Below are 27,575 nucleotides of genomic sequence, written 5' to 3'. Positions count from 1 at the left end.
GCTGTTTAACAATCTTTTGATCATTAAACAACTGATTATATATCTTTATTTTATAAAATATTTTATTATTTGTTTCAAATATGGCCTTCAACCGTGCAAAGACGTGCACAGTATATTCTGCCAATGTGTAGAATGGAGGAGAAACGATCCGGGATTAACTTTTGAATGAAATAAAATTTAACAGCCTCGATTAAAGTCATAATTAGAAACTTTGTTTGTAGATCCAAAACAACACAAATTCAATTAAATGCAAACATAGGAGATATACACCTACTGTATAAAAAATTAAAAACTAAGACTAATATTATATAAAGGTAAAAAAAATTATTACAACTTAATTCTATTGATTTTAACATATATACATATAAATATACTAAAGGGATCAAACACCAACGACAACAAATACACGGTATTTAAAGGACGAGGAATGTTGACGGGGAGGACAATAAAATTATTTTAAACACAAAAATTTATTGCATTTGTGAAATTGACACTATAATTTTTTACTCACCAAAGTCTATTTGTCTTTGAAAAGTGACTGTAGTACATGATAAATATATATTGAACTAATTTTTGCTCGCGACTTCGTCTGCGTTACTTTCAAAATTAAAAATGTATATAATGAGATCTAAGACTTTCGCGAGATTTATTCATTTAAATGAAACTATTAGACATTTAAATCTCGTCTGCCCGTGATCACGGTTGCTGAAGAGTAACCGAAACGTCGGGAGTATGTAGTTTTAGCAAAAAATAAAGCACGCGTAGTATATCCGAAAAATATTAGTTTCATTTAGAAATGCATAGCTGACCGGGCGAACTCTGTTACTCCTTAAAGGCAGTAAATAAGAGGATTTTGGACTTTATAATTTTTTTTCGATCGCATGAAAAGTATCCTATGTCATTTACTGGTTCTAAACCATCTCTCTTACTATTCTCTCTCTCTAACTAGGATATTGTAAGGCTTGACGTTTGATTTTATAGCCTTAGTGCCTTCTTTCATAAAATCAACTGATCGCTCTTTTGTGATTATTTATTTTTGATCTCTAGTATATTGGCAATAGTCTTTAATTATGTTATTGTCACAGCCTTTTGAATCGTAAAATAATACCGGCATGTATTGTAATTTCCCCCTGTTCAAATTTCTAAATTAAACAATTGGTAACATATGACCGTTTCTAATATATTGTCAATAAGTTATTAAAAAAATTGTTTTTTTTTTTACCTTTGTTTTTATTTAACTCTTATTGAAGACTTTGGAAGTATCTATTGATAAACATCTTATAAAATATCTATGATCACTTAAATACTAGATAACATGTTTTAAGTAACTTTTATTTTACAGAGAGCGTTATTTTTTAAGCTAAACAGAACTCTCCGTTACCAATGTTATTGAGTCCTTAGTTATTTTTGCATTATAAAAATCAAAACACTGAAATAAAGAGTGGCATAAAAATGTTAATTCTATCTACACATTATTGGTACGTAAATATTGTTCTTAAGATGCAACAAAAAATTATTCCTTTCTATCCTTTAATGTCTCCATAATTTCAAAACCAGATTTTAACGTCACATTTTTTTAACCATTCTGTTACGGAACGTCTCTAATACATATTTTTAACAGTTCATATTCACCAGAGGTTTTGTATTAATGTTTAATAGTGTAAAACTGATATTTCTCGGGAATGGAAAATTTTCTCCCTATGATATGATATCATAAGGATAAGAAAATGGATTAAGTAAATAGTGCGATGAAAGTAAGTATATGAAAGAAATATTACTCTGTTCAAACTTGAATGACAAAGATCAGTAAATTAGTTTTTTTTGGTATTTTCAGCAGTTACTTTTTTAAAGTAGAGTTTATGTTGGAATTATTTTTTTGTTTTTATTTATACCACACATAATATTTAAATTACTTAGAAATAATAATGAAAAGTCAGCTGGATGAATGATGCTTGACCGTTGATTACTTATTCAACCTTCGCTAGGGATTTAATTACAATTTTGACGTGAAATAATGAATAAGTATTGGTATTAGTTTGTTAGTTCGACCTATATATTTTGTTGATAGTACACAAGTATCGGACAATAATCTCCAGATTACACAATAAGATTAACAATTAACTAGTTTGATTCTATTATGACCTTCGTCTGTTTTTGTTTTTGTGTGTCTGTAACATTATATTCTTTGGTTAATCTGAAAATATATTATAAAAATTAAAGTTCTAAACAACGACTTCAATTTAAACCTATGGTTAATTGTGCTTCAAGGTTCGGTTTTAAATTAAAAAATTAAGACATGAACGAACAGTCCTACGATTTATCTTTTAAAATGATTTATCTATTTCAATATAAATACTTATCAAGTAATAGGTGATGCTTATTTATTTTCAAAACAATTAAGTAGCAGTCCATTATATAGTAGAGTATCTTGTTCTCAATCGAAATGTTTTTATTTTTTAAAATCCTCTTAATTACTGAATTTTTACATATGTGCACTAGTGACGAGACCACAACATATAGTGAGAATGAAATTCTGATAAATAGTATCGAAGAGCCATCACTAGCTGAAGATGCCTTATTGGATACTGTATGTATTATTTGGGAAAATATTATTTTAGTTTTATAAGTAAAATAGAGAAATCATTTTTTTATTTTATATAAGTATGAAAATCTCTATTACAAAGTAAAATAGCTTACAAATAAATTAAAAACAAAATCTATTCAAAACTTATAGCTGTACTAATAATTATCATTATAGGGCATGATGTTTTTTTTTTCATATTTTCTATAGTTCACAATCGTCCGCAAGTATGGGTATCCCTGCGAAATACACAGAATATATACTGAAGACAATTATATTTTGGAGGTACATAGAATCCCCTACGGCAAAAACAATGTCAGCAGGGGAGATAAACCGGTCGTGTTATTACAGCACGGTCTCTTGTCTTCGTCGGCTGAATGGGTGATAATGACTCCAGGGAAAGGCTTAGGTAAGATCTTATTTAAGTCAAGGCGTGTAAATATCTTTAGCAGCAGAAACGAGGAATCGAGATTTATACACAAATTAAAAAAAAACTCATTTCACAAGTACTTTGAGTCCATTTCATACTATAGAATTGTAGTGCAATGTTAAGTCGTCTGAAATTAAAATTATGTAGATCAGTTTTGCTATGAATAATTGGAAGTAACATGGATATTTTGTGACTAATGTTATTCGAATGTCAACGTTTTTTATATTTATTATATTGTATATGTATATTATCATTAATTACTCTCTATCCATAATTCCTTTTAGCGTACGTGTTAGCAGAAGCCGGTTACGACGTGTGGATGGGGAATGCCAGGGGTAATACGTATTCACGAAGTCACATTTCCCTAAAACCTTCATCGTCAGCCTTTTGGAAATTTAGCTGGCACGAAATCGGATTTTACGATATACCCGCTATCATAGATTATGTTTTAAGAGAGACTGGAGTTCCCAGAATTCAGTATGTAGGTTTCTCTCAGGGAACAACAGCCTTTTGGGTGATGATGTCTACAAGACCGGAGTATAACAAGAAAGTATCAGCAATGCAAGCGCTTGCACCGGTGGCGTTTGTTGGTAATATTAAAAGTCCGCTTGTCAGAGCCCTGGCGCCTTTTACGAATTCGCTAGAAGTAAGTTCACTTAGCAATAGATATTTGTTATGTTCGTGATTAGAAGAATCGAATCTTGTAAGATATGAGTAAAGTTAAAGCACTAGTCAATAATGCAGTTGTTGATAAACGTGTAGCTGACGATTTGATATCACCAGTAAAAGTAAATTAAATGGAGTAATTAAAGTTTAAAATAACTTTTATTTATATGAATGCCTACAATTGTATAAGTTTCTGAAAATATATACGTAGTTCTTGTTACACAATTAACCTGTGCTTGTTTCGATAAAATCTATGGAACAATATTTTTTTCCTAACGCTGTGTGGGTTATTCATAAATACTTGATTACTTTTGCAGACAATTTTGGGTTTAATCGGTGCAAATGAATTACTAGCGAATGGAGTTATAAACGATATAGCTGGAAAAACCTTATGCCACGAGAAAGCTGTAACACAGATTCTATGCACAAACTTACTATTTCTTATGTGTGGATATGATGAAAGTCAACTAAACAAAGTAAGATATTGTAAAACGTTTATACGTAGATATTATATACTTTTTTTGCATAAAGCCTTTTTGTTTCAGACTATGCTTCCGATAATTCTAGGCCACACGCCAGCCGGTGCTTCAACGAGGCAAATGATTCATTTTGGCCAACTCTATAAATCAAACAAATTTGCTAATTTCGATCACGGGTGGCTTAGAAATAAATACATATATGGTACATTTAAACCTCCAGAATATAACCTAAGCGCCATTAGAACCCCAGTTTTCCTCCATTATGGAGACAACGACTGGCTATCAGCGCCAGACGATGTTGACAAATTATTCCACCAAGTTAGTTCCGTGGTTGGGAAATACAGAGTGCCCCACGACAAATTTAACCATTTGGATTTCATATTCGCCATTGACGCTAGAACACTTGTATATGATCGTATTATAAAAATTATGTCTCGTTTTAATTAATAAACAGCTGTTGCGAAAAATGTTTTATTTAAATAAGACAAAAACAATGTACAAGACTAAAACCTTTTTGTTATTAACTCTCACAATACATTAGTAGAGGATTCCTGGAAAAAAAAATCTATTTGCATATTAGGGGTAATTTTGCAATATAGTGCTGCAATATTACTTCAAGTCTGCATTAACAAATTAAATGGAAAAAACAGGAACACGTCCAGTTTTTCATTCATTAATCCTCATACACGATAGTATTAAACGTAGGTTCATGAATAACGATCAGAAAACGTTACATATTAAGTTTGACAGTGAAAACTTGTGTTAAGTATACAGATCGTGTTTTCTAGCCAATCTGAGATTATTTAAACAATTTAAATACTTGAAGATGAATTGAGGAAAATACTTACTATTCAAATCAATAAGATGTGTTCAGGTTTTTTGGTATTAAAAAAAAGTGGTTAATCGAACCGAAGTCTTCTATAAATACTTACAAAAACAGAGTCGTTCAAGGAAGATAGTGATGATATTTTGGAACAGGACGGATTGGATCTACAGCAACTCATTTTATGATACGACGCATCTATCTGTATCTTTTCCGAACTCAAACGCTTGCTGTTTGCTATTCTCATTTCTCTTTTTACAATAGTACCAAAAGTATCTTGAACTGTAAAGAAAAACAAAGTAAGCTAGCTCATATTAATCGCGGCTTAAATATATTTTTTTTAATCAAGTCAACCAAGTTTCACCTTTGGCCAATATCTTAACTGGATCTTCATGTTTACTGCAAATGTTTTTATCTATTATATCATCTTTAAATGGTCCGTTTGTTTTATGTAAAACTTGTAAAAGGGAGACTTTTCTGAATTTCTATAAGAGAAAATGAGTTGTAAATAAAAATTCACAAAATTGCAATAAATCATACTACATTTACATCATTTGATACCTCATTTTGGCAATTTTTTAAAGTAATCACAATCTCTGAATCAACTTGTTGAGTTAATCCAGTGTCTTTTTCGTCAAAGTATGTTTCGAATGGCTTCGGTATCACAGCAGTATGAGTCTCAGAAATAATCATTGGTATATCTGATATATTTCGATTCCTGATCATCTGTCGGAGTTCTAATTTGAGTGAAAAATTTTCACTTTTAAGTCGTTTCAATTCGTCGTTTTGTACGTTGAAACGTTGTTGTAAATATTCTAAATCATTTTTACATAAATTTAATTCCGCTTCGTTAGTGTCACAGGCATCACATCCAAAATCCAGTGTTTTTACCCTAAATGATGTACATCGACTTAATTTTCCACGTAATGATCGATTGTGATCCTGAATGCTACTAATTTTGTATAATACTTTATCATCAGTTTCAGTGGTTTTATGCTTAAAATTATCTTTGCCTTCCTTTTGTCTAGAATTGCTTAACCTGCTTTCTTTTTGTACATCTTTCGTGCTTGATCTGCAGGTAAGAGAACTAAAATTCATACGTCCGCTTACACAGGGCGATAAGTTTTTTACGATTATGGTTTGTTGAACCATTTCATTTTGCCAAGCCTTTGCTATATTGTGGACGCTTTCATTACTGGTACAGGAAGTACTAATGTCTTCATTTTTAGGTATCCTAATATTAAATATTCTTTCTATTATTATTTTCCACATCATTTTAATGCTCTTAAGTGCTTCTAAACATCGTTCACAAGGCCAATGAGCTGTTTCAAATTCCTCCTGTGAATAATATGTAATATTAGGACATAGCTTGCAAAGCTTGTGTAGTTAAATATTTTTAATAATATTACCTCGTCAAAATATTTTTCATGAGCTACATCATTTCTTAAACATTCTTTCATGCCATGACACGATGAGCAGATACTATCTAGCACAAGTTTCGATTTACAATCTGGATGACAACGGGGTGAACCCTTGTTAGAAAAAACAAATATTTTTGTTATTTAGTCCTAAAACGCTTAAATCACTATACTTTAGGATGTATGCTTTATTTAATTTACTATACATGATATTACCTTTCCACGACCTCTCCAAGTCATAGTTTTTAAGAAACTTGTTATGGTACAAACTGGAAGTACGCAAATGGGCATGTTGCACTTTATCCAATCCCTGAAGTAACGCCCTCGCGTCTGGTTATCATGACTCCATGCTCTAAGGTCGTGGCAAGATTCATATGACTTAATTTTTCCTTCGTTACGTGACAATAGTTTAAGCTTGTTTCTTTCCGTTAGAAACATTGAATTTTGTAATCACAAACATATGATTTCTTTACGATATTTGCAGTTCACCTTGCAATCATATTTATTGAAACAAAAATTTTGAAATAGAATGGCTGTTGTTACGTTATTACAATCAGTAAATTTTCCACAGACTTCATAAACAAATTGTGTCACTAACATCATTTAAAATAATCATGAAGATCTTTGTAGCAAATACATATTAAGTGATATTACTGGCAATATATACAAAGAATATCTATAGACAAATAAAACACATACATTTAAATTGACGTTCTGTTCAAAATCATTCCGTCTGGATTTCTGATGTCAAATAAAAATATTTGATATTTACATTATTTACAGTCTACAATAAATAAGAAAAATAATAATTTAAATTGTATAATTATGCCTACAATGGATGGCAGTGAAAAGTAGCAATTAATTTTTATACCTATATGCTTAGAAAAATTATATTTATTGATAGTGGTTAAAGTTTTCGGCTATGTCTTTTATCACGAAAAGGGAACGAGTATTCAATGAATACGACCTATTTGACTTACCGGCTAGGAATGAGGGTAAACTAAAAACGTACGCATCATGTACGGACGCAAGAGCTTGGTCCCATTTCTGTTCAGATAAAACTGAACATTTGGTTGAAATTATAAAGCGAAATAATGAAACTGTCCGTCCGAAATACGTACCGACCGACGTCATCGTCAACACTCTGATGACGGTGAAGAATGCGGAAATAGCAAGATTGAGGCGTAAGATTGACGAATTTGAACAAATGATAGCAGCTTACGATCAATTGGAACTAACTTGTGAACAAAAATGTGAAATAGCAAGTGCTGTAAGTTTAGATATTAACTAAAATGATACGATAAATCGCTTTAGACTTTGATATAGATATCACAAAACGAAAATATTAAAAAGAACACATGTTTAACATTGAAGTCGTTACAATATCTCGAAAAGAATAATCTTTATTTTGGAGGCTATTTTTCTTATTTAAACATAACATCCGTTGTTTCATTTTAGCACGCCGCAATAAAAGCGGCCAACAAAGAGTTAGATGATATGGTGAGTTCTAAGCCTTTGGCAGGTGTTTCATGGAAGCTTTTATAATATAAGGCTATGACTTTTTTCTTATTTCAGTGTTTGGACTTGGATCTTTCTGGATACACCGAGGTTATTTCTTATAATGTTTTAATTACTCAATGAATATCAAAAAAATTTACCCTAAAATTTATTATTTCAGGGCGTTGATTCTGAGGCTTATGAGGTAATTTTTATCAAATTATAACTTTTTTAGGGTAAAATGTAACCTCGAAGTAAATCGTAGTAAAGGTTATTATTAATGAACTTTGAAGTAATAGTAAAATTAAAGTTAATTTGTGTCTGAAATAATGGCTAGATTAATAAAATGAAATCATAGCCATGACGGATTCAATATAATACGAGATAGGAATGTTTTAATTATAAAATTCAAATTGTTTATTTGACAATTTTTGCGAGGAAGATCCGAAGTTACCGATACGAATTGTTGTCATTTCACAATTTTATAGCTACTCATCATTGTTCCTAACTAGAGTCACCAGTTATGACTTATGTCGTTTTCTAGAAGAACACATTCCCGCTGGAATACAAAAATATTTTTATACTTTTAGAATATCTTAATGTTAATTTGAATAATTTTTCAGACAGGAAAATCACGAGGCGATGAGGTATAAACATTTTTATTTTTCTATTCAGACAATTTTTATTAATAGTTACATACATTGAACTGCAATCACATACCTCAAAATTTTTCAATTTATTACAGCATAACTTAAGAGTAATGTACATTTAATATTTTTTTTTTTTCAAAATTGTATATATTACTAAAATATATCTTAATTACATTATCTTTTTTTTGCAGTCCACAAAATACTCCCAAGAGGTAAGTAAGCTACCTATTAAATGTAATTTAATTTGAATACTATTTAAAAACATATTTTGACAGGTTGAGAAATTTAAGGAGAAAGACATAGAAAAAGAGAAAGAGGTATTTCACGCTTGTTTATTAAGTATGTAGATAATCCCTTCATGTATTTTTAAATAATTCATACATTTTTAGACTGCAAAATCTGGAGGCGATGAGGTAACGGGACTAATATTATTCTATTAATAAGCATGTAAAGGGATATTTAGATAAGTAAATAAATTTCTAGTGGATTGTGGAAAAAGAACCGATGTCTAAGATGGAAGCTAAATGTAACCAGATAGGATCTCCGCCTTGCGTATGTGATGCGAGCACTTGTATGTACCGTCATGAATATAAATATAAATAATAATAAGAAAAAAAATAAAAACTAATTGGATGTTAACTTATTTCAGCTGCTTATGACAGCAGAATAGATGAAATGAAAGAACTGATTATAAACAAAGACGCGAAATTAAGTGCTATGCAGAATACTATAGCGGTGATGCATGTTTTTTGTAAATTTATTATTAATAAAAAAAGCAAAAAAAAATATTTTTCATAAAAAAATCAAGAATCTTGCATAACTTTGTTGGATTTAAATTTATTCCAAGTAGATGTTGAATAACTCAGTTTTCATTTTAGGTAATGGAGAACGACGTATGTGAACCTTATTGTATATACGCTCACATATATACGGCTCTTGAAAAGATATTTGGCATTTTATGTCAAAACAAGAAATACAAACAATATTTAGATTTATTGGTAAGTCATAAAATATTCTTTATAGATTTTCTTTTGACATTTTATTTAAATAGTCTTTATTTTACAGACTGCTGGAAAAGACACGAGATGTATAGATATAACAGGCAAAATTTTATTTAAAATGAAAGTATTAGAGAAATTTAGCCTCGCTCTGATAGCTCCTTGCACACAGGAACGTTCAACACACGAGGATTGTTCGTGTTATAGAGCCGAAATTCTAACACATGTAGAAACAACATTTGCTTTAACATCTATGGAAAATAATAAACCCAATATAGATATTGATAGTAAAAGAGCCCAACTAGTTGCAGACATCATGCAACATCAGGAAATGCAAGAAATTTTAAGCAAAGAAGATATAACGTCAAGAAATGAAGATGAGCAATTGGACGATCCTTATAATATTGACAATTATAATATAGACGCTGAAAATATCAATCGATTAAAGAATTTACAAGCAAACTATGATGACTTGTTAAATTGCTACGAGACTTTGAAGCATGAACGAGATAACATATTTATTCAGTGCCAAAAATATGTAAATTTAGAGCAAGAATGTCAATGTTTGCAAAATCAACTTCAAGAGTATAACCAGATGTGGAAAGAAAAAGAAATTTTCAAGAAACGTTCAGAAGATCTGGATAAGTTAAAAGAAAATTATTATATCCTCACTGAGGAAACATTAAACTTAGAAACAAAATTAAAAGCTGAGCAAGAAATCAATAAGATAAAATGTGAGGCTATAGATGAACTCAGAAATGAGAATGTTAGGTTAGAGAAAAAAATTACGGAAGCCTCTTTAATGTTTGAAAAACAAAAAAATAACTTAGTGTGCAAAGTCAAAGAATACGAGTGCAAAATAATGTGTCAGGAACAGCAAATAAGAAGTTTATCACAACAAATAGATAACTTTTTAGAGCAAGAAATTAATAAAGTAAGTTCATATAAACAGATGATATTAACTTTTAAGTATCGTAATAATTTCGCACATAATTGTCTAACAAACATATAAAATATGGGCAAGCGACGTTAAATTTAATTGTTACAGACACCAACATCTGAAGAAGCATCACGTTCCATAGAGCTTCTTGACAATATCGAAGCTCAAAAGGAACAAATTAAAAACCTCAAAGACGCGATATGCTGCAATGAAGAAGAAAAACAATACCTTCAGGAAGAGTACCAAAAGAAACTTGAACTTATCAATGAACTCAAGTTTGATGTAGAGGATTTGAAAGGTTTTATATTTATGGTTTCAAAGTTCTAAATATTGTATCGAATTCTGTAACCTATTCATTGGTATATTCATTGTTACAAAAATGGTCAGTACTATTAATATAATAAAACGTTTTTGTTAGCTAGGGTGGCAGAAAATTATTTGATATATTAATAAAGTTACTTAAATTAATTTTTCATTTATCCAAGTAAGGAGGAATAATAATTTTATTATTATTATATTAATAAAATTGCAAAACGTTTTGTAGTTCTTCCAGAACTTTTTGGTCCATTCTTTATAATTTAAAATAAGTTATGCGTAGACTAGTTAAAGCTAGAGGCTATGAAACTAATAAATGTAGAGCAAAAACTATAGTAATTAAATAAAAAGGGTGAAGTAAATGCTTGGGTATCTTGTAAGAAGGTTACTACGATTATTTGCTAGGTACAGCATAAAAGAATAAGACAAGATAAACACCTTGAAAGACTCGTAGACTTATTGCACCTAGAATGACTCGAAGAATTATTGCACCAATTATAATGAAATCACTGTTGTCACTCTGTACATGTAAATGTGTTCATTATGGGCTTTAACCGGTACATTTTATTTTTAAGGTAAATATGAAACAGCTGTGCAAAGAAATCATTATTTAGAAGAATATTTAGAGGAATTTCAAGATCAAATCAGTAAATTGGAAGATAAAAATACTCAACTCAATCATGACATAGATATAAAATCAAAGGCAATAGAAAATTTGAATACAATTTTATCCTCTAAATCTCAAGAAGTAAATAATTTGATGAATGAAGTTGATCATAAACGTAGCGAAAATAAAGAACTGTTCAATAAAATAATAGATATGGAAAGAAACTTTAGTAACAGTTTAACATCACTTAAAAATGAACAAAGAGTTGCATTAAGTTCTATTCGTTTAGCGAAACAAGAAAGTTTGGAGATTTTAAAAAGTATACAATTTGATGACTTACAAAAACAACCGAGCAATACTCAAAATAATATCAATGAAGTTAATAGTAAATTAGATGTACCGACTGTTACAAAAGACTTCTTAGACACGGAGAGTATTAATGAAAATTTATTAAAAGAAGTTGAGGGATTACGAGACATTCATTTTGAGAGTATACAAAGCTTACAAGACGAAAATAGAAATATGAAAAGATCTTTGGATGTAGCAAGTAAAAGCAGCATAGTTTTAGAATCTAAACTTAAAGACTTTGAAGAAATTAAGTGTAAGTTACACAAATTACAAGAGGATAACAATAGGCTAATTGATGAAAACGAAGATCTAAAACGAGCTTTAGACTTAAAAAATGACGAAATTAATGGTATGTTACATGTTGTTGAGCTTACTAAGAAGAATAGTGACATCTTAATAGATCAGTTACATCAATCTGAAAATATACAAGACGAATTTACTAAATTAAATAAAGCTTACCAAAATTTAATTGGTACAAAAAATATCTTGGAAGAAAAAGTTTTGCTAAAGGATCATAAGATTCAAGAACTTCTTAAAAATGTAAGCAATCTAGAAGAAGAAAATAATCGTAAAAATTTGGATCTTATAAAAATTAAATCTATTGAAAAAGAATTAATTGATTTGCATGACAAATATTCAGAATTATCCGAGGAAAAGCAAAAATTGTTGGAAGACTTCAACAATAAAACTTCTGAAATGAATAGTCTCTATAATAACTTGGAAAAAGTTATAGAAGAAAATCAAATTCTAAATAATAATATGAAAACATTGCAGTTCAGAGAAACATCAGCAAAAAGTAATCTCTCTGCCCTACAGAATGAAAATGAAACTATAAATAATAATTTCCAAGCTTTAAAAAAAGAAAGTGCAGCTTTAATGGAAAAGATTAAATTTTATGAGCCTTTAGAAACTGAATTAAATGAATTAAAAAGAGCATACCAACAAACTATTATAGAAAAAGAAAAATTGCAGCAGGATTTGAATGAACAACTAAGCGATTTACATAAATTAGAACAAGATAATAACCAAAAAGAAGAAATACTTGAGAGTGTTTTAATACAAGCTCGAGATAAGGTAAAATATAAAAAGTCAAGGAGTAATATTTCTAATGAATCTATACACAAAACGATATTTTTTTTTAATTACAGAAAGACAATTATGATGAAGTTAAAAAAGAAATAGCTTTGTTGAAAGAAGAAAAGCATTCTCAATACAAAAGAATAGAAGATTTACTAAATAAACTCGAAGAATCGGTAACCTTTCAAAATCACATAAGGTATCTTTTTTAATAATAATAGGTTTTGCTGACTTTGAAATTCTTGCAGGACTATTTAATAAACAACTTAAATGAAGACATTATTGCAAGAGATAAAAAAATTACAACACTCGAAAATCATATTAATGAACTAGAAGACGAAATAAGGAAGTTGCATAAAGATTTAGAAGAAGTCGTAGAAACAGGAGAAGAAATAAAACATTTGAGTTACGAAAACCTGGATCAGTGTCTTAAAACTGTGGAAGCTCATCGTAAGCTGAATTATAAAACTTTTAATATGATTTTTTTAGAAGTAAGAGCACTTTGATTTACTTAATTGTTTCTTACTTTTTCAGAATCGAAGGCGACACATAATATTAAATTAGAGTTAACGAAATTACAAGATGAAAAAGCATATCTCGAAAGTCAACTTTCAAATACAAAACTAGAGTCTGAACAATCCATTCAAGATAAATACAAACTTATTGCTCAAATTGAACATCTCCAAAATGAAAGACTCATTTTGGTATCAGAAATAAAGCAATTAGAACTTAAAAGTACTGGGGACAGTACTTTAAACCCCTCGAGCAAAATAAATGATATAGTGACATCTCTTGATCGCATTAGCAAATCAATAAATAATAAAAACACTTCTTTGGAGAAAACTCTATTAAATGTGCAAGCATCTTACCAGCTACTTAAAACAAAAGCTAATGAAGCTAAAATATTAGCTGAAAAGGAAAGACAAAAAATTCTAGAGGAAAAGGAAGAAGCCAAAGCCGCTAGAACACGCCTTGAACAACAGGTAGAATATTTTGAAAATAAATTGAAAGAAGAGGAAAATAATCGTGAAAATATAATTCAAGACTTAGAAAGAGAAATGTTAAATCAAACTTTAATATCTGACAAAATAAAACAGTCAAAAGAAGATGAAATCCTTAAATTAAAAAATGAGATTTCGATTCTACAAAAGAAAATAAAAGAAAGCAATGAAAACAATCAGAACGAAAAAATAAAATACGCTGACATCATAAACGGCTTAGAATTAACTATTCAAGAAAAGGTAGATAAATGCCACCTTCTTGAGGATAATCTCAAGAGGTTTAATAATAAACAAATGAGTGATTTCGGCAATCAAACAAATTTGTTTGATAGAAAAATGAATTTGGAAGAAAAATCAACACAAACGAATTTTAATAACTCAAAAGCAACCCAAAATGACATCGGTTTCTCATTTCATGGCAATAAAGCACATAAATATACAATGTATAAATTACCGGAACCCCCCGTCAATTTAAACGATAGGTCTGACAATAATAATATAAAGTCAGATTCGATCTCTCCCCCAAGACATCTAAATGAAGTTCAAATATTATCAGCGGCGGTTGAACCAAATATAAATGTTGTAAAAGACATATATATTAATTTTAAAATAAAAAGACTAAGTACCAGCAAGGTAGAGCAATGTTCGATCAACTTATTAAAAGAAAATAAAACTCAAATTGAAAATCAAGAAACTATAAGTTTAAGCAATGAGCTTTTAAGGCATTACGCTCCCGAGATAACTCCTGGTTATGCGCCACTAATTCCACAAAATAACAACATTCTTAGTATTTATAATACAACACTTAAAGCACCAAGTCCAATTGAAACAAAATCGAACAAAAGAACATTTTGGGATTCTAAATCGCTTGCCGGTACGAATGAAAACATTAATATCGATGACATTGATGAAAGTATCAATAAGGATAACGAAGTTAGACACAGTAGTCCAGTAATTGACTCTCAAACAGATAAAGATTTCTTCGTTATTTACACAGATACAGAAAGCATTTATGACTATCGAAGTGGAAATAAAAATGAATCGCCACAATCCCCTAATTTACCATTTGACAATGAAACTGCTACTTCAATTGAACCCCTCAGCCTAGCATTAGCTGAAAGGAAAGATATTAGACGCAAAAATAATCTAATTCCAAAATATGAATACGAAGACAGAGATGACGACAGCATAAAACCAAGATTACATATAAAAATGCCAAGAGTAACAGGCGGCAGCCCTTCAACGATAACATCCATAGCTGACAAAAGATCACTAGATTCATATACCAAAGGTATATATTTGTCACCTACCCGAGCAGTATACTCGGACACAAATATTAGTAGTAGCAACAGTAACAACATAGACCAAAACTTATTGACTGTAAAAAGTCGATTGAAAGATGTCATTCTAAATAAAACTTCTACGAGCCCTATTTTAAACAGACAAGGTGAAAAGCAAATAAATTATAAGAACAAAACAGACCGAAATACCAGGCAACGGTATGAAAAGAAAGCCGAATTATCAGAGGAATCACATCATAATTTAATTCGAAATAATGGCGAAGTTTTAAGCAAGACTTTAAATAACCATTTACATAGTCATGGTAATGATTTTAATGTTGAAAGTAATAAAGGTTTACAATATATTTTAAACGCAGTGCAGAACGAATATCAGTCTAATAATTTAGAACAATACAACAATATTAGAGCATTACCTAAGAGTTACAGTGACCAACAAATTTACAATAGTAACTGTGTTAGTCCGGCTAAACAGTTAAGTTCAAACCTGTCATCTATTGAGTATAGAACAATGTCAACTTTTAGTCCAAAGCTTTTTAAATCGGTAAGAGATTATGGTACATTGGCAAAGCTAAGTACAGTAGAGGACTATGAAAATAAAATTCAACAACTTACAAATACCTTAGAAAATATAGAAAAAGATTACAAAAAGAAAATAGATGCTGTTAAAATGCAATATGATTGTAATGTTAAAAGTATTATAAATGAGCACAATCAAGGAGTTGCAAGCATTCAAAGTTTACACGAGGAAACGTTACACGATATTGTAAAAATTCATGAGAATGAAATTGAAAATTTAAGATCCATGAGTATAGAAGCAATGCGTAAAGCGGAGAAGCTGGAAAAAGAAAACCAATCTCTTAAAATGAAACTAAAGCTTCAATATCCAGAAAAAGTAGATGAGGTAATTAATAGACTAAAAATTCCTTTCTTTTTCATGAATAGTTTCAAATATTAATTGATTTTTTAAGGAACCAAAAATGTTAAGTCACGAAGGTAAAAGAAAGAAAAACAAAGGACGTATAGAGGAGAGATTGTTAACGAAAACTGATATAGAGGCATATAATGTTAGACCAAAACGTCGGTCCCATGGACCCTGCACTTGTTCTCTTGATATGAATATATCGGATACAATACGCAACATTTTCGAGCAAGTCGATGTTGAACAAAGAAAGAATGCGGAGCAAACATATTTAAGGTACATCGCTAATAAGATCTTGGGGGCCAATGTTGAGGTAAGAAATTTAAATGGTTGTTACTCTCATTACACTTTTCTTTTTATACATAATTAACTAAATAATTACGTTAATATTATTTCCACTAGTCTCTGGATGCGCAAGAATTATCATTTCTTCATCTAAAGGTTTGTAACACATGGAAAATGAAGTTAAATAAAGAAGAAGCTCTTCAAAAAAAGTTTGACTTCCTAGAAAACGAATTGATAAACAAACAACGAAAAACAGAAAAGCATAGTAAGTTTTCCTTTTAACATAAAACTTATTTATAGTGTGTTAATTTCAGTATCGACAAGCCAATAACACTTAATAATATAAACAGTGGCTGAACTTGATCGTAAAGTGGCTGAAGAGTATAGACGGTTACAAGAGGTAAGGGAAGCCGTGTGCAAGACTCCTCCTGAAACGCATGATGACAGTCCAATGGAGGAGGCAACTCAACGGCCCTGTACTACCAGAAAAGAAATGTACGTACTTAATTATATCCGAAAATAGTTAGTCTTACTTTATAATGGTTGTCTTTATTTTGATATACAGCTGGTAACTAAATAAACTTCACCAATTACATCGACTACTTTAAAATACTTATTTTTTATTTTAGGTGTAATTGCAATTCGGTTAGTTGCAATATTACCTTGGGAACGAGATGTTCTGCAGGGGACTTACAACCGCAAATGTCAAAACCAGGTTTAAAACTAAAACGTACGAAAATGGAGAGCAATAGAGTAAGCAGTTTTTAGCATGTTTTTGTTATTTATTTAACTTAAAAATAATGAACTAAACACGTTTGTTTCGTTTCCAGGCTGTGCTTGCTAAGTTGGACGCCGATGAGGACAGAGACAAAAAACTGTTAAATGACGAAACACCTACTAGACTGAAGCGCTCTCACGATCGTCAACATTTTCGAATTTACAGAAAAAGAGAAAGATATAACATATAACAAGAGTAAATTAAAAGATAATATTAATGTAAAAATATTAATATGATAAAAAATATACCGTTTACAAGAACCGGCGTCAATGTGGCTGTTGTGAAATTACAAATGATTTTTGATTTATTTTACAAGTGTTTTATAAATTATTTATATGTATTTATTTATGTGTATGGTGAGAAATTTACAATGGTATAAAATATCTAAAATTTAATTTCGTTTTATTGTTGACATAAAGAATTATACATTAAAAAATATATACGTCGTGTATCTAAAACACTGAGGGATATCGAAAATATTTTATTTGGATTCACACATTGGGTTCCTATAAGTAACAATTGGTGGATTGTACACAACATTCTCAACATTGTAACCAGCGGCTGTAGATGACTTTATGAAGTTCTGATATTCTCTTCTATCATACATGTCAATTAAAACTTTCCAGATAAGAACAGTGCCCAAGCCAATCAACAGGACAGACCCAAGAACACTCCCACCGGCGACTGTAATGTTAAAGAATTATTATAGTATTGGTATTGACCAAGACCAAGACCAAAATATCAGTGGTAAACATTGGTTTACCACTGATATTTTAAGAACAAACACCGAACAAGCGAAAATAAAGTATGTGTATTAAATTAACGAAAAACGTACTCCATAAATTCACGTGAGATTTCATATCCAATTCATTTTGGATGATAAGCAAAAGTGAGGACGTAGTAGTTGAATTCGGATAATGATACTTAAAAACTAATATCCGTCCATCATCAAGATATTTTCTGCACCACATCTTGGCCATGTACCAATCGGCTGAGTAAATTTCTGTTTTGTTCACTAATATAACTTCAGTGTCCGTGTGGTTAAATTTCTCATCACAAATCGTTTTATTTGCATTATAATTACAATAAGCATATTCCTCTAACTCTTTGCATCTCTTTGCGGCTAGCTCCTCGCAATCGTCACAAAATTTGCCGGAACATATATTATTGTTAGCCATAGGTTTGCATTTACATTCACCACATACACAATCCCCGTTCCCTGAACATATCTGGATAAAAGTAATAAAGTTATTTACATAGTTTGGTATTTACATATAACAGTTCGAAATTCTTTCTTTAAAATATGACTTTGTAGGCAAAAAAAAACAGGATAAAATAGAAGAGAAATAAAAATTTAAATATTAAATGATTTTAAATCAAAATGAGGTAGAAAAATATAAAAGATGCATGTGCATTGACACTCAAATTATAATGAAAACTGTTATTATACTATGAGGTAAAGAGTTATTCCATACTCACTTCCTGGGAGTACGGTGCCATACACCTATTTTCGGGACATTTACAACCTTCACCAGTCCAATGAGGTTCACAGATGCACCTTCCAAAACTGCAGTTACCGTGTCCTGCGCATATCAAACCCCCAGGACTTGGACATGCATTATCATTAAATTCACAGTAAGCTCCAGAAAATCCTTTTGGACATTCGCACTTTCCGCATCTAGAATTTCGAAATATCTATAACCTTCTTAATCTAAAAATACTTATAAGGGACTAAAAGTCCAGTCTTTATTTAAATACCTGCAAGTACCAAACATACTACATGGGAAAATGTCATTGTTTGCTTTGCATTTATTTCGATCTCCCGTATCAACTGAATTTCCAACACATTGACAAATATCGCCAGATCTGTAAAAAAAAAGTATTATTTAATTAAATGCAACTTTACATAGTTAAGGTAACTATAAATATATAGGCACCTATTTTCATTGCATTTACAAACTCCACATTGATAGGTTCCATTTTCGCTGCATAATTTTGAATTTTCTTCACGATTTTTCACTTTCTCACATTCACATTCACAATCTATTTCAATCTCAATATTTAACTTTTCGTTTAAAGATAAAGGTCCAATCATAAGAGAATGGGTTACTTCTTTGTTTTCTGGACAGGATTTGACAGTCAACGTGCCTTTAATATTCAAAGTTTTATTGTGTTCTACGTTACAGGCACCGCTACTACAGTCAGGTTCATAATTTAATTCCATGAGTGATGGAATATTATAAGCATCTAATGTTATAGTTCTAACTAATTCCTGTAAAACAATATGTTTTTTTTATATATTATGTTATTGATTATGTTAAAACTGACCTACCTAATTTACTTACCAAATATTCCTTTTTTATCATATCCACAATTTTAGAACCAGTTTTCAATTCTACATACTTCGAACCCTGAATTTTCTTCTCTAAAGCTTTATAATCGCGCATGACTTTCTTTTCCACCGCAAAAATAATTTTAAAGTTATTTTTTGACGCTATATTATTTATTTGACCAACAGATGGATAATCAAACTTCAAAGACATATCTCCATAAATATTCCCATCAAGATGACACTGCATGTCATTTTTCAAGACCGCGCCCACAAATTTTCCGTCACCTGCACTATGATATGTTGAATCAGTGCTAAGTACAATAATTCTTCTTGAATTTTCCCTCCAACCAATTTCCTTAATGCAGACCATTGCTTGCATTAGTGCATCGAAACCTGCCTCTGGATCATCATAATTACTACCGAATAGGGTCTCGTTTATAGCTCTTTCAAATAATGTCATATTATCCGTCAACGACAAATGGTTTTTAAAAGAATACGACTCAGCCACAGAAATACTGAAATATTAAAAAGATTATGAATAATCTATATTTATTGATTAAAAAGACATGTTTGGGAATACATGACTTACTCAGCGTACGGTAAAGCAGGTTTCTCGATAAAACTTCCTATGCCCAAACGTACGTTATTAGTTAGTTTGCGTAGCTCCTTATAAATCTTGTAACCCTGTTCCATTAATGTTGTGGCATGTACTTGCATTGTTTTTGAATAATCCATCAGGTAATAAAGGTCTAATGGGTAATCTGTTGCAGGTTTGTAAGACATCATAAAATCAACCGGTACCCCAGGACGAGCCTTTATTTTGATGCTCTGTGGTCTAAATTGAACCGTTTTCATTCCATCCTGTCCAGTATTAAAATTTTCGTTTGATATTACATTTTTATTAAACTCTGGGTCATAGACAGCTTCACCACACCAGGTAGCGTTAGCAGGTAAAGTACTTTTGGACTGACATCTTCGTTCCGAATGATTTTTCTGTGAAACATTAAAATATTTCTTATAATTTGTTCATCAAAGAAATAGCACAAAACGAATTTAATACTAACAGCCGCACACCAAACGCATCTATCAAATGCGTATCCAATACACCCGCCACACGTATCAAAATTGTGGCAATTCGATTCACAAGATATTAGTGTAAAACAACACAACACTAAACTTATTTGATACAAAATATGCATTTTATAATTCAAAGTTATTTCATTGCTGTGTACTTGTAGATACCAATGCAAGATTAATAAATAATATGTATCAAGGAAAACAGGAATCCATTATTCTTGAATGTATGCGTCTAACTGAAACATAACTATGTGTATAATGTTATTATTTCCTTCATGTTTATAACAATTAAGCGATTTATTTAATTTATTTTTTGGAACAATATGTTTTTGTTTTATTTTTTATAATACGTGTTCAAAATATGTAAAGCAGTATCTAGAATTGTTTATGACTATGAGACATTAAGCAAGTTATGTAAATACGCATATATTTTAAATACCGATCAGTTCATTTATATGGAAAAGCAATATTTATAAAAGTAAATAAATTTAATAATAGATTTATTCCGTATAAATATTTTAAATTAAAAGAATATATTTCTTTTATTGTGGCTTTATTTTGTTAACACATAATTAGTGTTGGAGATAACAAATGCTTAAAATAGATTTCAATGTTGTTTTCCTTTAATGGGCACTTTAATTTAATATGCGAATTAAAAAGGGGACGTTCATTATTATTTATATGTATGTATATACTCCAACATTAATAAAACCTACTTACATGCACTTTTAATGAAATACTGGTTAATTTTATAACCTAACCTAACCATAATAATAAAATTCATTGATCCCATTTGTTTAAATACCAATAAAAAAATATGTACATATAATATTTTTTTAGTATAAAATAAAATTTAATTAGTAAATATTGAAAATAAAAAAGGTGGGTGTTTTTTACGTCTACTTTATGTAATTTCTATTTACTTTAAAACTATAAACACAAGAGCAAATTCTTGTGTTTAATTTAATTTTAGATGGGAATTTTATAGTTGTTTTTATTTATTTTTTTGAAACCGATATTTTTTTTTAATGCGGTTATATTTTTCCTGTTTTATATATCAATGATCAGTCTCTTATATAGGCTTCATACTATTATATGACATTTTTATTTCTAACCAAATTGATTTTTTTCTTGCTATGTTCAATACTGTTAACATTTTTTTTATATATAAAGGTTGTTATTTTTTTTAACTAGGCTTATTTTACAGATGATAATTTTTTCTTAACGTTTCTTAAGAAATATGTTATACTTTTTCATTTCTGAAACGTTATTGCTATTTGGGTAATTTGAATTTAGGAAAACTGGAATATTTTGCTTCTATTAAAATTTTGTATCAAAATGTACTGTGTATTTTATAGGCAGCCTTAAACAAAGTCCGGGTAAAGTTTAATTAAATTTAGAACAATTTTTCCTTATTATATAATTTTCCTCAATTGATCTGAAATGCTTCGTTCAACATGTTACATTATTTATTTCTGTTCAGAAAACTTGAAATATGCGAGTGATATATTTTTTCGCAATTTGTTTCGTTTTTCGATGTTCGTCATCTATAGACCTGTGTAAACAGCACAAAACCTGCCACAACTGCATTAGGGATGCCAATAAGTGCGTTTGGTGCGACAGTGTGAGTACTATTTTTCTATACCTCGTTCATATTTAGGAACAATGAATAATGAACGTCACTTTCTGTGGCTTCAGGTATCTTTGCGTGAAAAAAAAAGGATTTTGTATCTGCGTACTAAGTTTTTAAATGTGGTATCTCGATAGATTCATTCTAACTTCCTCATAAGGACAGCAGAGGGTTAGAATAGTTTCCCTGCATGCCTGCCTGTGTTTCCTTCGAATTATAACTTGGCCGTCTTCAAAAAAAGGGCAAACCTGCTGTTACTGACATAGTGCGTTCACCAACTAAGACTTGATTTCCACCTTCCTACAGGTTGAATGATAGTCAAGCACTATCCAGTTGAAATTAAAAAAAAACGTACCTACCCACCGTCTCAGTTAAATAATTACTTAAAATTTATTAATTACGTCCTTTTCTTATTCCACAAGATTCATATCTACATTATAAAGGTTTAATTTCATTGGAAAATTACAATAAATATGTAAAACAGGCTATAAACTTCAGCAATGATTAATAAATTTTTTTTTCAGCACAAATTTAATGACACCAAATGTAAATCGGCGGCAGAACAATTGGAAAACTGGTGCCCAAACACTATAATAAACCCAAAAAGTGTTGTTAAAGTTATTACAAACAATGATTTTTCATCAGAAAGAGGCAAAGTGATTCATATGAAACCACAGCAGATACAAATAAATATCAGACCTGGAGATGTCATTGATTTTGATTTCTCGTTTAGAAAAGCGCAAAACTATCCAGTGGATTTATATTTTCTTTTAGACGGTTCGGCTTCAATGGCATCTGTTAAGAATGAAATTGTTAAGCAGACTGAAAGTATATATCAGATGATGAAAAGTATGACTGATAATGTTTATTTGGGAATGGGATCTTTTGTAGACAAAAATTTGTTGCCATTCACTAAGTGAGTAAGTTTATTCTCTTAACATTAAAGCTAGTATCGGCATATTAAAAAAACAGTCATTTAAAAAAAACACTTAATATCAATAAAGTTAAGATTGACAACAATTTACTGTTTCAGTGTACTAAACAGCACAAACACTTACTCATTCCGCAATAGACTAAAGCTCATTAATGATCCCGAGGCCTTTAAAAAAACCATTAATGATACAGCATTCGGTTATAACTATGATGAACAAGAGGGTACATTAGATGCTCTCGCACAAGTTATTGTATGTAAAGAACAGATTGGTTGGCGAGAAGAATCTAGAAAAATCATTTTAGTTTTCACTGGAGCATCGTTCCACGCGGCTAGTGACGGAATTTTCGGAGGTGTCGTTGAACCGTATGATGGCAAATGTTATCTAGAAAATGATGTATATTCTAAAGAAACTGTAATGGACTATCCTTCAGTCGGTATTATAAATAAACTGGCATCTGAGGATGAAAAAATTATCATTTTTGCCATCGATGAAGAAGCAAAGAACATTTATAAATCACTTACGAACTTTATTACTGGCTCTAAAGTAACAAAATACGGTGGCGATCTAATTGCAAACATGCTTAAAACTGTTTATGAGGTAAATATTACTTGTAAAAAACTAGATATTCCATAAGATGAAAATATTGTTATTGAGTATAATAAAAAAAAAAAAACTTTTTTATAGAATTTTTGACCTCTTTAATTTCAGGAAATTTCTCAAAATTTAAAACTGAAAGTAAACATGGACGCTGAACATAGAAAGAATTTTGAATTTTTCTTCAATCCAGATTGTTATAATGCTTATAGACAATATGAAGACTGCGAAGTAGTACATTACGAAGAGAAACATTTTACTGGGACCATAAAACTTCTGTCGTACATTGAAACTGATAGCGTTAAGATGGATATTGTTTTTGAAGGTATCAAGGAAAAAATTGAATTAGATATATCTATTATAAAACGATGTGACTGCAAAAGGGAAGAAAATTCAACGTCCTGCAATTACCACGGCTCCCTGTATTGTGGAATATGTGAATGTGAAGAAAACAAGTAAGTGTATACATGTATATATATATATATATATATTATATAGTGTTAATGGCTAATTTATAGTAATACTTTTTATTTATTACATTTCAGATATTACGGTGATAGTTGTCAATGCCAAAACACTACAAGCGCCTTAAATCCAAGTGATGAAGCTACTTGCATCGCTCCCGGTAGTAACTCTACATGTCATAACCGTGGTTCTTGCAAGTGTGGAATGTGCAAGTGTAGGAATGGGTAAATTGAATTAGTTTATTTCAATATAAAAGTACCTACGAGAAAAATATCTCAAGAGTTTCTAACATTATTTCCACAATGTGCATGTGAATTTTTTTTCAGTACTACACCAATTTTACAGACTTATGTGAGCAATAAGGCTCACTAAAGTTGTAAAAATTGATTTATATATATATATATTGCGTTTTAATTATAAAATATTTACAAATCAAACATTACCTTATTTTAGCAAAAATAGTTAAAAAATTGCTTAGGTTATTAGAGAATTTTATATCCTTCCCTTTCAGATACAAAGGTAAGTTCTGTGAATGCAGTGATCACAGCTGTGAGCGGGGCGCTGATAACGAGTTATGTTCTGGTCCTCTCAGAGGTGTATGTGATTGTGGAAAGTGCAACTGTAAGAGTGGCTGGACTGGTTCGGTATGCGATTGTTCCACTTCCAAGGCGGAGTGCTTAAGTAATGACCAGGTAAGCTATGAGTTTACTTACCTATGTTGAACAAACTGTTAGGAATATACTCTCAGGGGTCACCGCACATATTATGATGATGATTATGATAATGGTGATGATGATAAGGTTTTTTCTTTAAGTAATCTTTTCATATAGTAGATTGAAATCATCAAGCTATTTTATATAAAAACTTCATATAACAAATAACTTTAGAACTAATTCATAACTGTAATTTTAGACATTATGTAGTAATCGTGGTGTTTGCATATGCGGTCGATGCAAATGCAACGATATCTCCGATTGGGATGTTAGGACTAAAGAGCAACCAGACTGCCAACTTTCCTGTCCCCAAGATAATCAGGATCCATCATCATGTCGCCACAGACAATGCATCAACATAGAACCAATCGTTTTATGCCACCTTAATAGCGACGATTGCCAGCCTGTAGACAACCTAAATATCACAGTAATAAAGAATCTGACCATGGTCCAAGCGGAAGGAGATTGGTACCATTGCAGTAGAGTCATAGTTGATGTGGGATGTTATACTAAATTCCTGTACAGATATTCAAAAGACAAATATGAAATTGAAATCGTTATGGACAAGAATGTTGATTGCATCGAAGCAAATTATAGTAAGTAAATAAAACTCAATTTAATTATTCGAACGTTATGCAAAAGCTGAATATTCGAGGATCAGTTCAATTAATAAAATTTTATTTCATAGAATATCAAAAAAAATCTGTCTGATATGTCAAGAGATCAATCATATCAATTATGATTATAATCTGCGTTAGATATGATAAATCTATATACATATAAATTTTAAGTTGGTTTGTGTATGCTTCATAAACTCAAAATGTTCTGCAGCGATACAGTTGAAATTTAGACATGATATACAACACGTTTCAACTATTGTTTTTATCTATTTTTCACGATACTAACATACCCATATACTAAGTGCGCCAGTAACCAGCCAAAACTCTGCAACAGCACACAACTTGCAGTTAAAAATTAATGACCAACACAATGGAAGCAACCATTTAAACGGGGCTTTTGCAAAGGTGAAGATGTGTTCATTTCTGGAATTCCCATGATCCCGACCGAACCACCATTTAAATTAAAAAGATTGCAGTTCCCAATTCGACTGGCGTTCGCAGTCACAATTAACAAAACACAAGCTCAATCTTTAGAAACGTGTGGTCTAGATTTGGATGTCAATTGCTTTTCACATGGACAATAGCATGTAGCGTGTTCCCGTGTTAGAAAACCAGATAGTCTCTGTATCAACCCAAACAATGGGAAAACGATAAATATTGTGTACTCCCACAAGTATTGAAAAGTTAAATTTTAATAAAACATACGAGTATGTTGTCTTTTGTTGTTCACAGCGACCCGTGCCAGGGCACAGCTAGTAGTATAATAAAATCCTATATCGTACCATAAGAGAATATTGTTAATATTGTCTGTAATACAAATGGCACAATTTATATATGCCAAATTGGCCTAACCTGTATTGACACAGTGAAGGCTTTTATTTAAATTATTATTTAGTACGAAATAAAATTTCCCGGAAAATTTCAATATATAATACATAGTTTGTAACTTCAACAGAGAGTTTATTTTTTTTTAGTTTTTCAACTTAGACAAAAACAACGAATCATCACAACCAACTTTTATAAATCAATATTTAACAGAACACATTAATATTTTCAGTCCGAGGTTTCATATGCTTGTTTACTCTGATCTTCATCGGAGTGGGAACTCTGATCGCGTGGAAATATTGGACGGACCGGAGAGATCGTTTGGAATACGAAAAATTGTTCCAACAAGTAAACGAAACTGAGACTGAGAACGTCCTCTTCGTACCACCGCTACATAGTTACAGAAACCCCTCGTATCAAGGACACTTATAACATAAAAATTAATCAAACATCTTCATTGTTAAATCCTAATTCGCGCGAACCTAACATGTATTCTTGAAATTTACCTTGTTACTGTTACTGTTTTTTGTCCTCCTTCTTTAACAAAAGTAAATAATTATTCTTCTGTTTTTTTCTCTACGTGTAAAGTAACTTTAATATTGATAGCATTTTATATGAAAGCATTGAGTGAAGATTTATATTATGTGTTGTATTGACAAGCTATTTTAAAATAAAAATTAATAAGCAAATTGTATTTTTGGTATTTTCTTAAGTTCATAAGGGAAAAAATATTTTTTGACAGCTTTAGTGGGAAGCTGCAATTATTACATTAACATTGCCTTAGCTCTTCTACCGATACATTATAGGATATTCCGACGAGAATATTGCAACTTGTCGGAAATGACAATAATTGGTTGGAATGACAATAATTGTCTTTAGTAAGTTATCCTTAACGAGTCTGACGAGACATTTATACTTATATTATATAGTACTTTCTAGTTATTTTCAACGAAGGATTGATTGTTGTTTGAAGTTTTCTGTCGATTGTGATTTTTGGACGATAAGAAAGACACAGAATTACGGTTAGAAAGATGTGGACTTAACTAAAATTTTAATTATCGTAAATCCAGTGTGTACCTACACAAAGTCAAAGTATAATTTTCGAAAGATGTTGGACGGTTCGAGTATTTATAACACTTTGAAATACTCGTAGGAAATTTAAACGATTTTTGTATTATTATTATACATAATAATATAACTTATTTAATTATTTTTATACATTTATCGACGCTTACGAGATTCTTCAAAATTTTTATTATAATTAAAAACAA

The 27,575-nt window shown here is 30.5% G+C and overlaps 5 protein-coding genes across 5 annotated transcripts; 3 read left to right on the top strand and 2 right to left on the bottom strand.

The window, feature by feature from the left end:
• Positions 1-2,425: 2,425 nt before the first annotated feature.
• LOC116765381 (lipase 3-like) lies at positions 2,426-4,707 on the top strand. Its single transcript, XM_032654847.2, has 5 exons — positions 2,426-2,587; positions 2,792-2,990; positions 3,296-3,657; positions 3,995-4,153; positions 4,223-4,707. The coding sequence occupies exons 1-5, from the start codon at positions 2,444-2,446 to the stop codon at positions 4,601-4,603; spliced, it is 1,245 nt and encodes a 414-aa protein (XP_032510738.2). The 5' UTR covers positions 2,426-2,443; the 3' UTR covers positions 4,604-4,707.
• LOC116765380 (uncharacterized) lies at positions 4,620-6,978 on the bottom strand. The gene is made up of 6 exons (XM_032654846.2): positions 6,614-6,978; positions 6,389-6,511; positions 5,541-6,317; positions 5,344-5,464; positions 5,089-5,261; positions 4,620-4,707 (listed from the first exon to the last, which is right to left on the bottom strand). Exons 1-6 carry the CDS (start codon positions 6,833-6,835, stop codon positions 4,684-4,686), a joined length of 1,440 nt encoding a protein of 479 aa, XP_032510737.2. The 5' UTR covers positions 6,836-6,978; the 3' UTR covers positions 4,620-4,683.
• A 149-nt stretch (positions 6,979-7,127) lies between these two features.
• On the top strand, positions 7,128-17,508 carry LOC116779724 (putative leucine-rich repeat-containing protein DDB_G0290503). The gene is made up of 22 exons (XM_032674125.2): positions 7,128-7,667; positions 7,856-7,897; positions 7,973-8,005; positions 8,076-8,099; positions 8,518-8,541; positions 8,736-8,756; positions 8,820-8,861; positions 8,934-8,957; positions 9,028-9,115; positions 9,194-9,279; positions 9,423-9,542; positions 9,610-10,476; positions 10,591-10,780; positions 11,373-12,826; positions 12,901-13,005; positions 13,078-13,279; positions 13,364-16,032; positions 16,100-16,363; positions 16,453-16,600; positions 16,686-16,830; positions 16,965-17,088; positions 17,166-17,508. Exons 1-22 carry the CDS (start codon positions 7,320-7,322, stop codon positions 17,301-17,303), a joined length of 7,158 nt encoding a protein of 2,385 aa, XP_032530016.2. The 5' UTR covers positions 7,128-7,319; the 3' UTR covers positions 17,304-17,508.
• A 71-nt stretch (positions 17,509-17,579) lies between these two features.
• On the bottom strand, positions 17,580-20,756 carry LOC116779725 (integrin beta pat-3-like). The gene is made up of 8 exons (XM_032674126.1): positions 20,510-20,756; positions 20,035-20,438; positions 19,459-19,960; positions 19,051-19,385; positions 18,872-18,979; positions 18,593-18,791; positions 17,949-18,342; positions 17,580-17,797 (listed from the first exon to the last, which is right to left on the bottom strand). The coding sequence occupies exons 1-8, from the start codon at positions 20,642-20,644 to the stop codon at positions 17,595-17,597; spliced, it is 2,280 nt and encodes a 759-aa protein (XP_032530017.1). The 5' UTR covers positions 20,645-20,756; the 3' UTR covers positions 17,580-17,594.
• A 1,199-nt stretch (positions 20,757-21,955) lies between these two features.
• LOC116765241 (integrin beta-PS-like) lies at positions 21,956-26,998 on the top strand. The gene is made up of 8 exons (XM_032654662.2): positions 21,956-22,146; positions 22,677-23,068; positions 23,186-23,684; positions 23,796-24,136; positions 24,227-24,370; positions 24,658-24,838; positions 25,059-25,455; positions 26,537-26,998. The coding sequence occupies exons 1-8, from the start codon at positions 22,018-22,020 to the stop codon at positions 26,734-26,736; spliced, it is 2,283 nt and encodes a 760-aa protein (XP_032510553.2). The 5' UTR covers positions 21,956-22,017; the 3' UTR covers positions 26,737-26,998.
• Positions 26,999-27,575: the final 577 nt, after the last annotated feature.

Source organism: Danaus plexippus, chromosome 2 (assembly GCF_018135715.1).
Source record: "Danaus plexippus chromosome 2, MEX_DaPlex, whole genome shotgun sequence".
Lineage (NCBI taxonomy): Eukaryota > Metazoa > Arthropoda > Insecta > Lepidoptera > Nymphalidae > Danaus > Danaus plexippus.
Note: the sequence above shows the minus strand (reverse complement) of the source record. Positions and strands in the feature narration are given on the sequence as shown.

Excerpts from the sequence above, each read along its gene's own strand:
- LOC116765381 (XM_032654847.2), top strand. The coding sequence starts at position 2,444 with ATGTTTTTATTTTTTAAAATCCTCTTAATTACTGAATTTTTACATATG. Across the intron at positions 2,991-3,295 it reads GACTCCAGGGAAAGGCTTAG|CGTACGTGTTAGCAGAAGCC; the intron begins GTAAGATCTTAT and ends AATTCCTTTTAG. Across the intron at positions 4,154-4,222 it reads ATGAAAGTCAACTAAACAAA|ACTATGCTTCCGATAATTCT; the intron begins GTAAGATATTGT and ends TTTTTGTTTCAG.
- LOC116765380 (XM_032654846.2), bottom strand. The coding sequence starts at position 6,835 with ATGTTTCTAACGGAAAGAAACAAGCTTAAACTATTGTCACGTAACGAA. Across the intron at positions 6,318-6,388 it reads ATGAAAAATATTTTGACGAG|GAGGAATTTGAAACAGCTCA; the intron begins GTAATATTATTA and ends TATTATTCACAG. Across the intron at positions 5,465-5,540 it reads TAAAAAATTGCCAAAATGAG|AAATTCAGAAAAGTCTCCCT; the intron begins GTATCAAATGAT and ends TTTCTCTTATAG.
- LOC116779724 (XM_032674125.2), top strand. The coding sequence starts at position 7,320 with ATGTCTTTTATCACGAAAAGGGAACGAGTATTCAATGAATACGACCTA. Across the intron at positions 9,280-9,422 it reads CTATGCAGAATACTATAGCG|GTAATGGAGAACGACGTATG; the intron begins GTGATGCATGTT and ends TTTTCATTTTAG. Across the intron at positions 9,543-9,609 it reads AACAATATTTAGATTTATTG|ACTGCTGGAAAAGACACGAG; the intron begins GTAAGTCATAAA and ends TTTATTTTACAG.
- LOC116779725 (XM_032674126.1), bottom strand. The coding sequence starts at position 20,644 with ATGCATATTTTGTATCAAATAAGTTTAGTGTTGTGTTGTTTTACACTA. Across the intron at positions 20,439-20,509 it reads GATGCGTTTGGTGTGCGGCT|AAAAATCATTCGGAACGAAG; the intron begins GTTAGTATTAAA and ends AATGTTTCACAG. Across the intron at positions 18,980-19,050 it reads TGTAAATGCAATGAAAATAG|ATCTGGCGATATTTGTCAAT; the intron begins GTGCCTATATAT and ends TTTTTTTTACAG.
- LOC116765241 (XM_032654662.2), top strand. The coding sequence starts at position 22,018 with ATGCGAGTGATATATTTTTTCGCAATTTGTTTCGTTTTTCGATGTTCG. Across the intron at positions 24,371-24,657 it reads ATGTGCAAGTGTAGGAATGG|ATACAAAGGTAAGTTCTGTG; the intron begins GTAAATTGAATT and ends CTTCCCTTTCAG. Across the intron at positions 24,839-25,058 it reads AGTGCTTAAGTAATGACCAG|ACATTATGTAGTAATCGTGG; the intron begins GTAAGCTATGAG and ends CTGTAATTTTAG.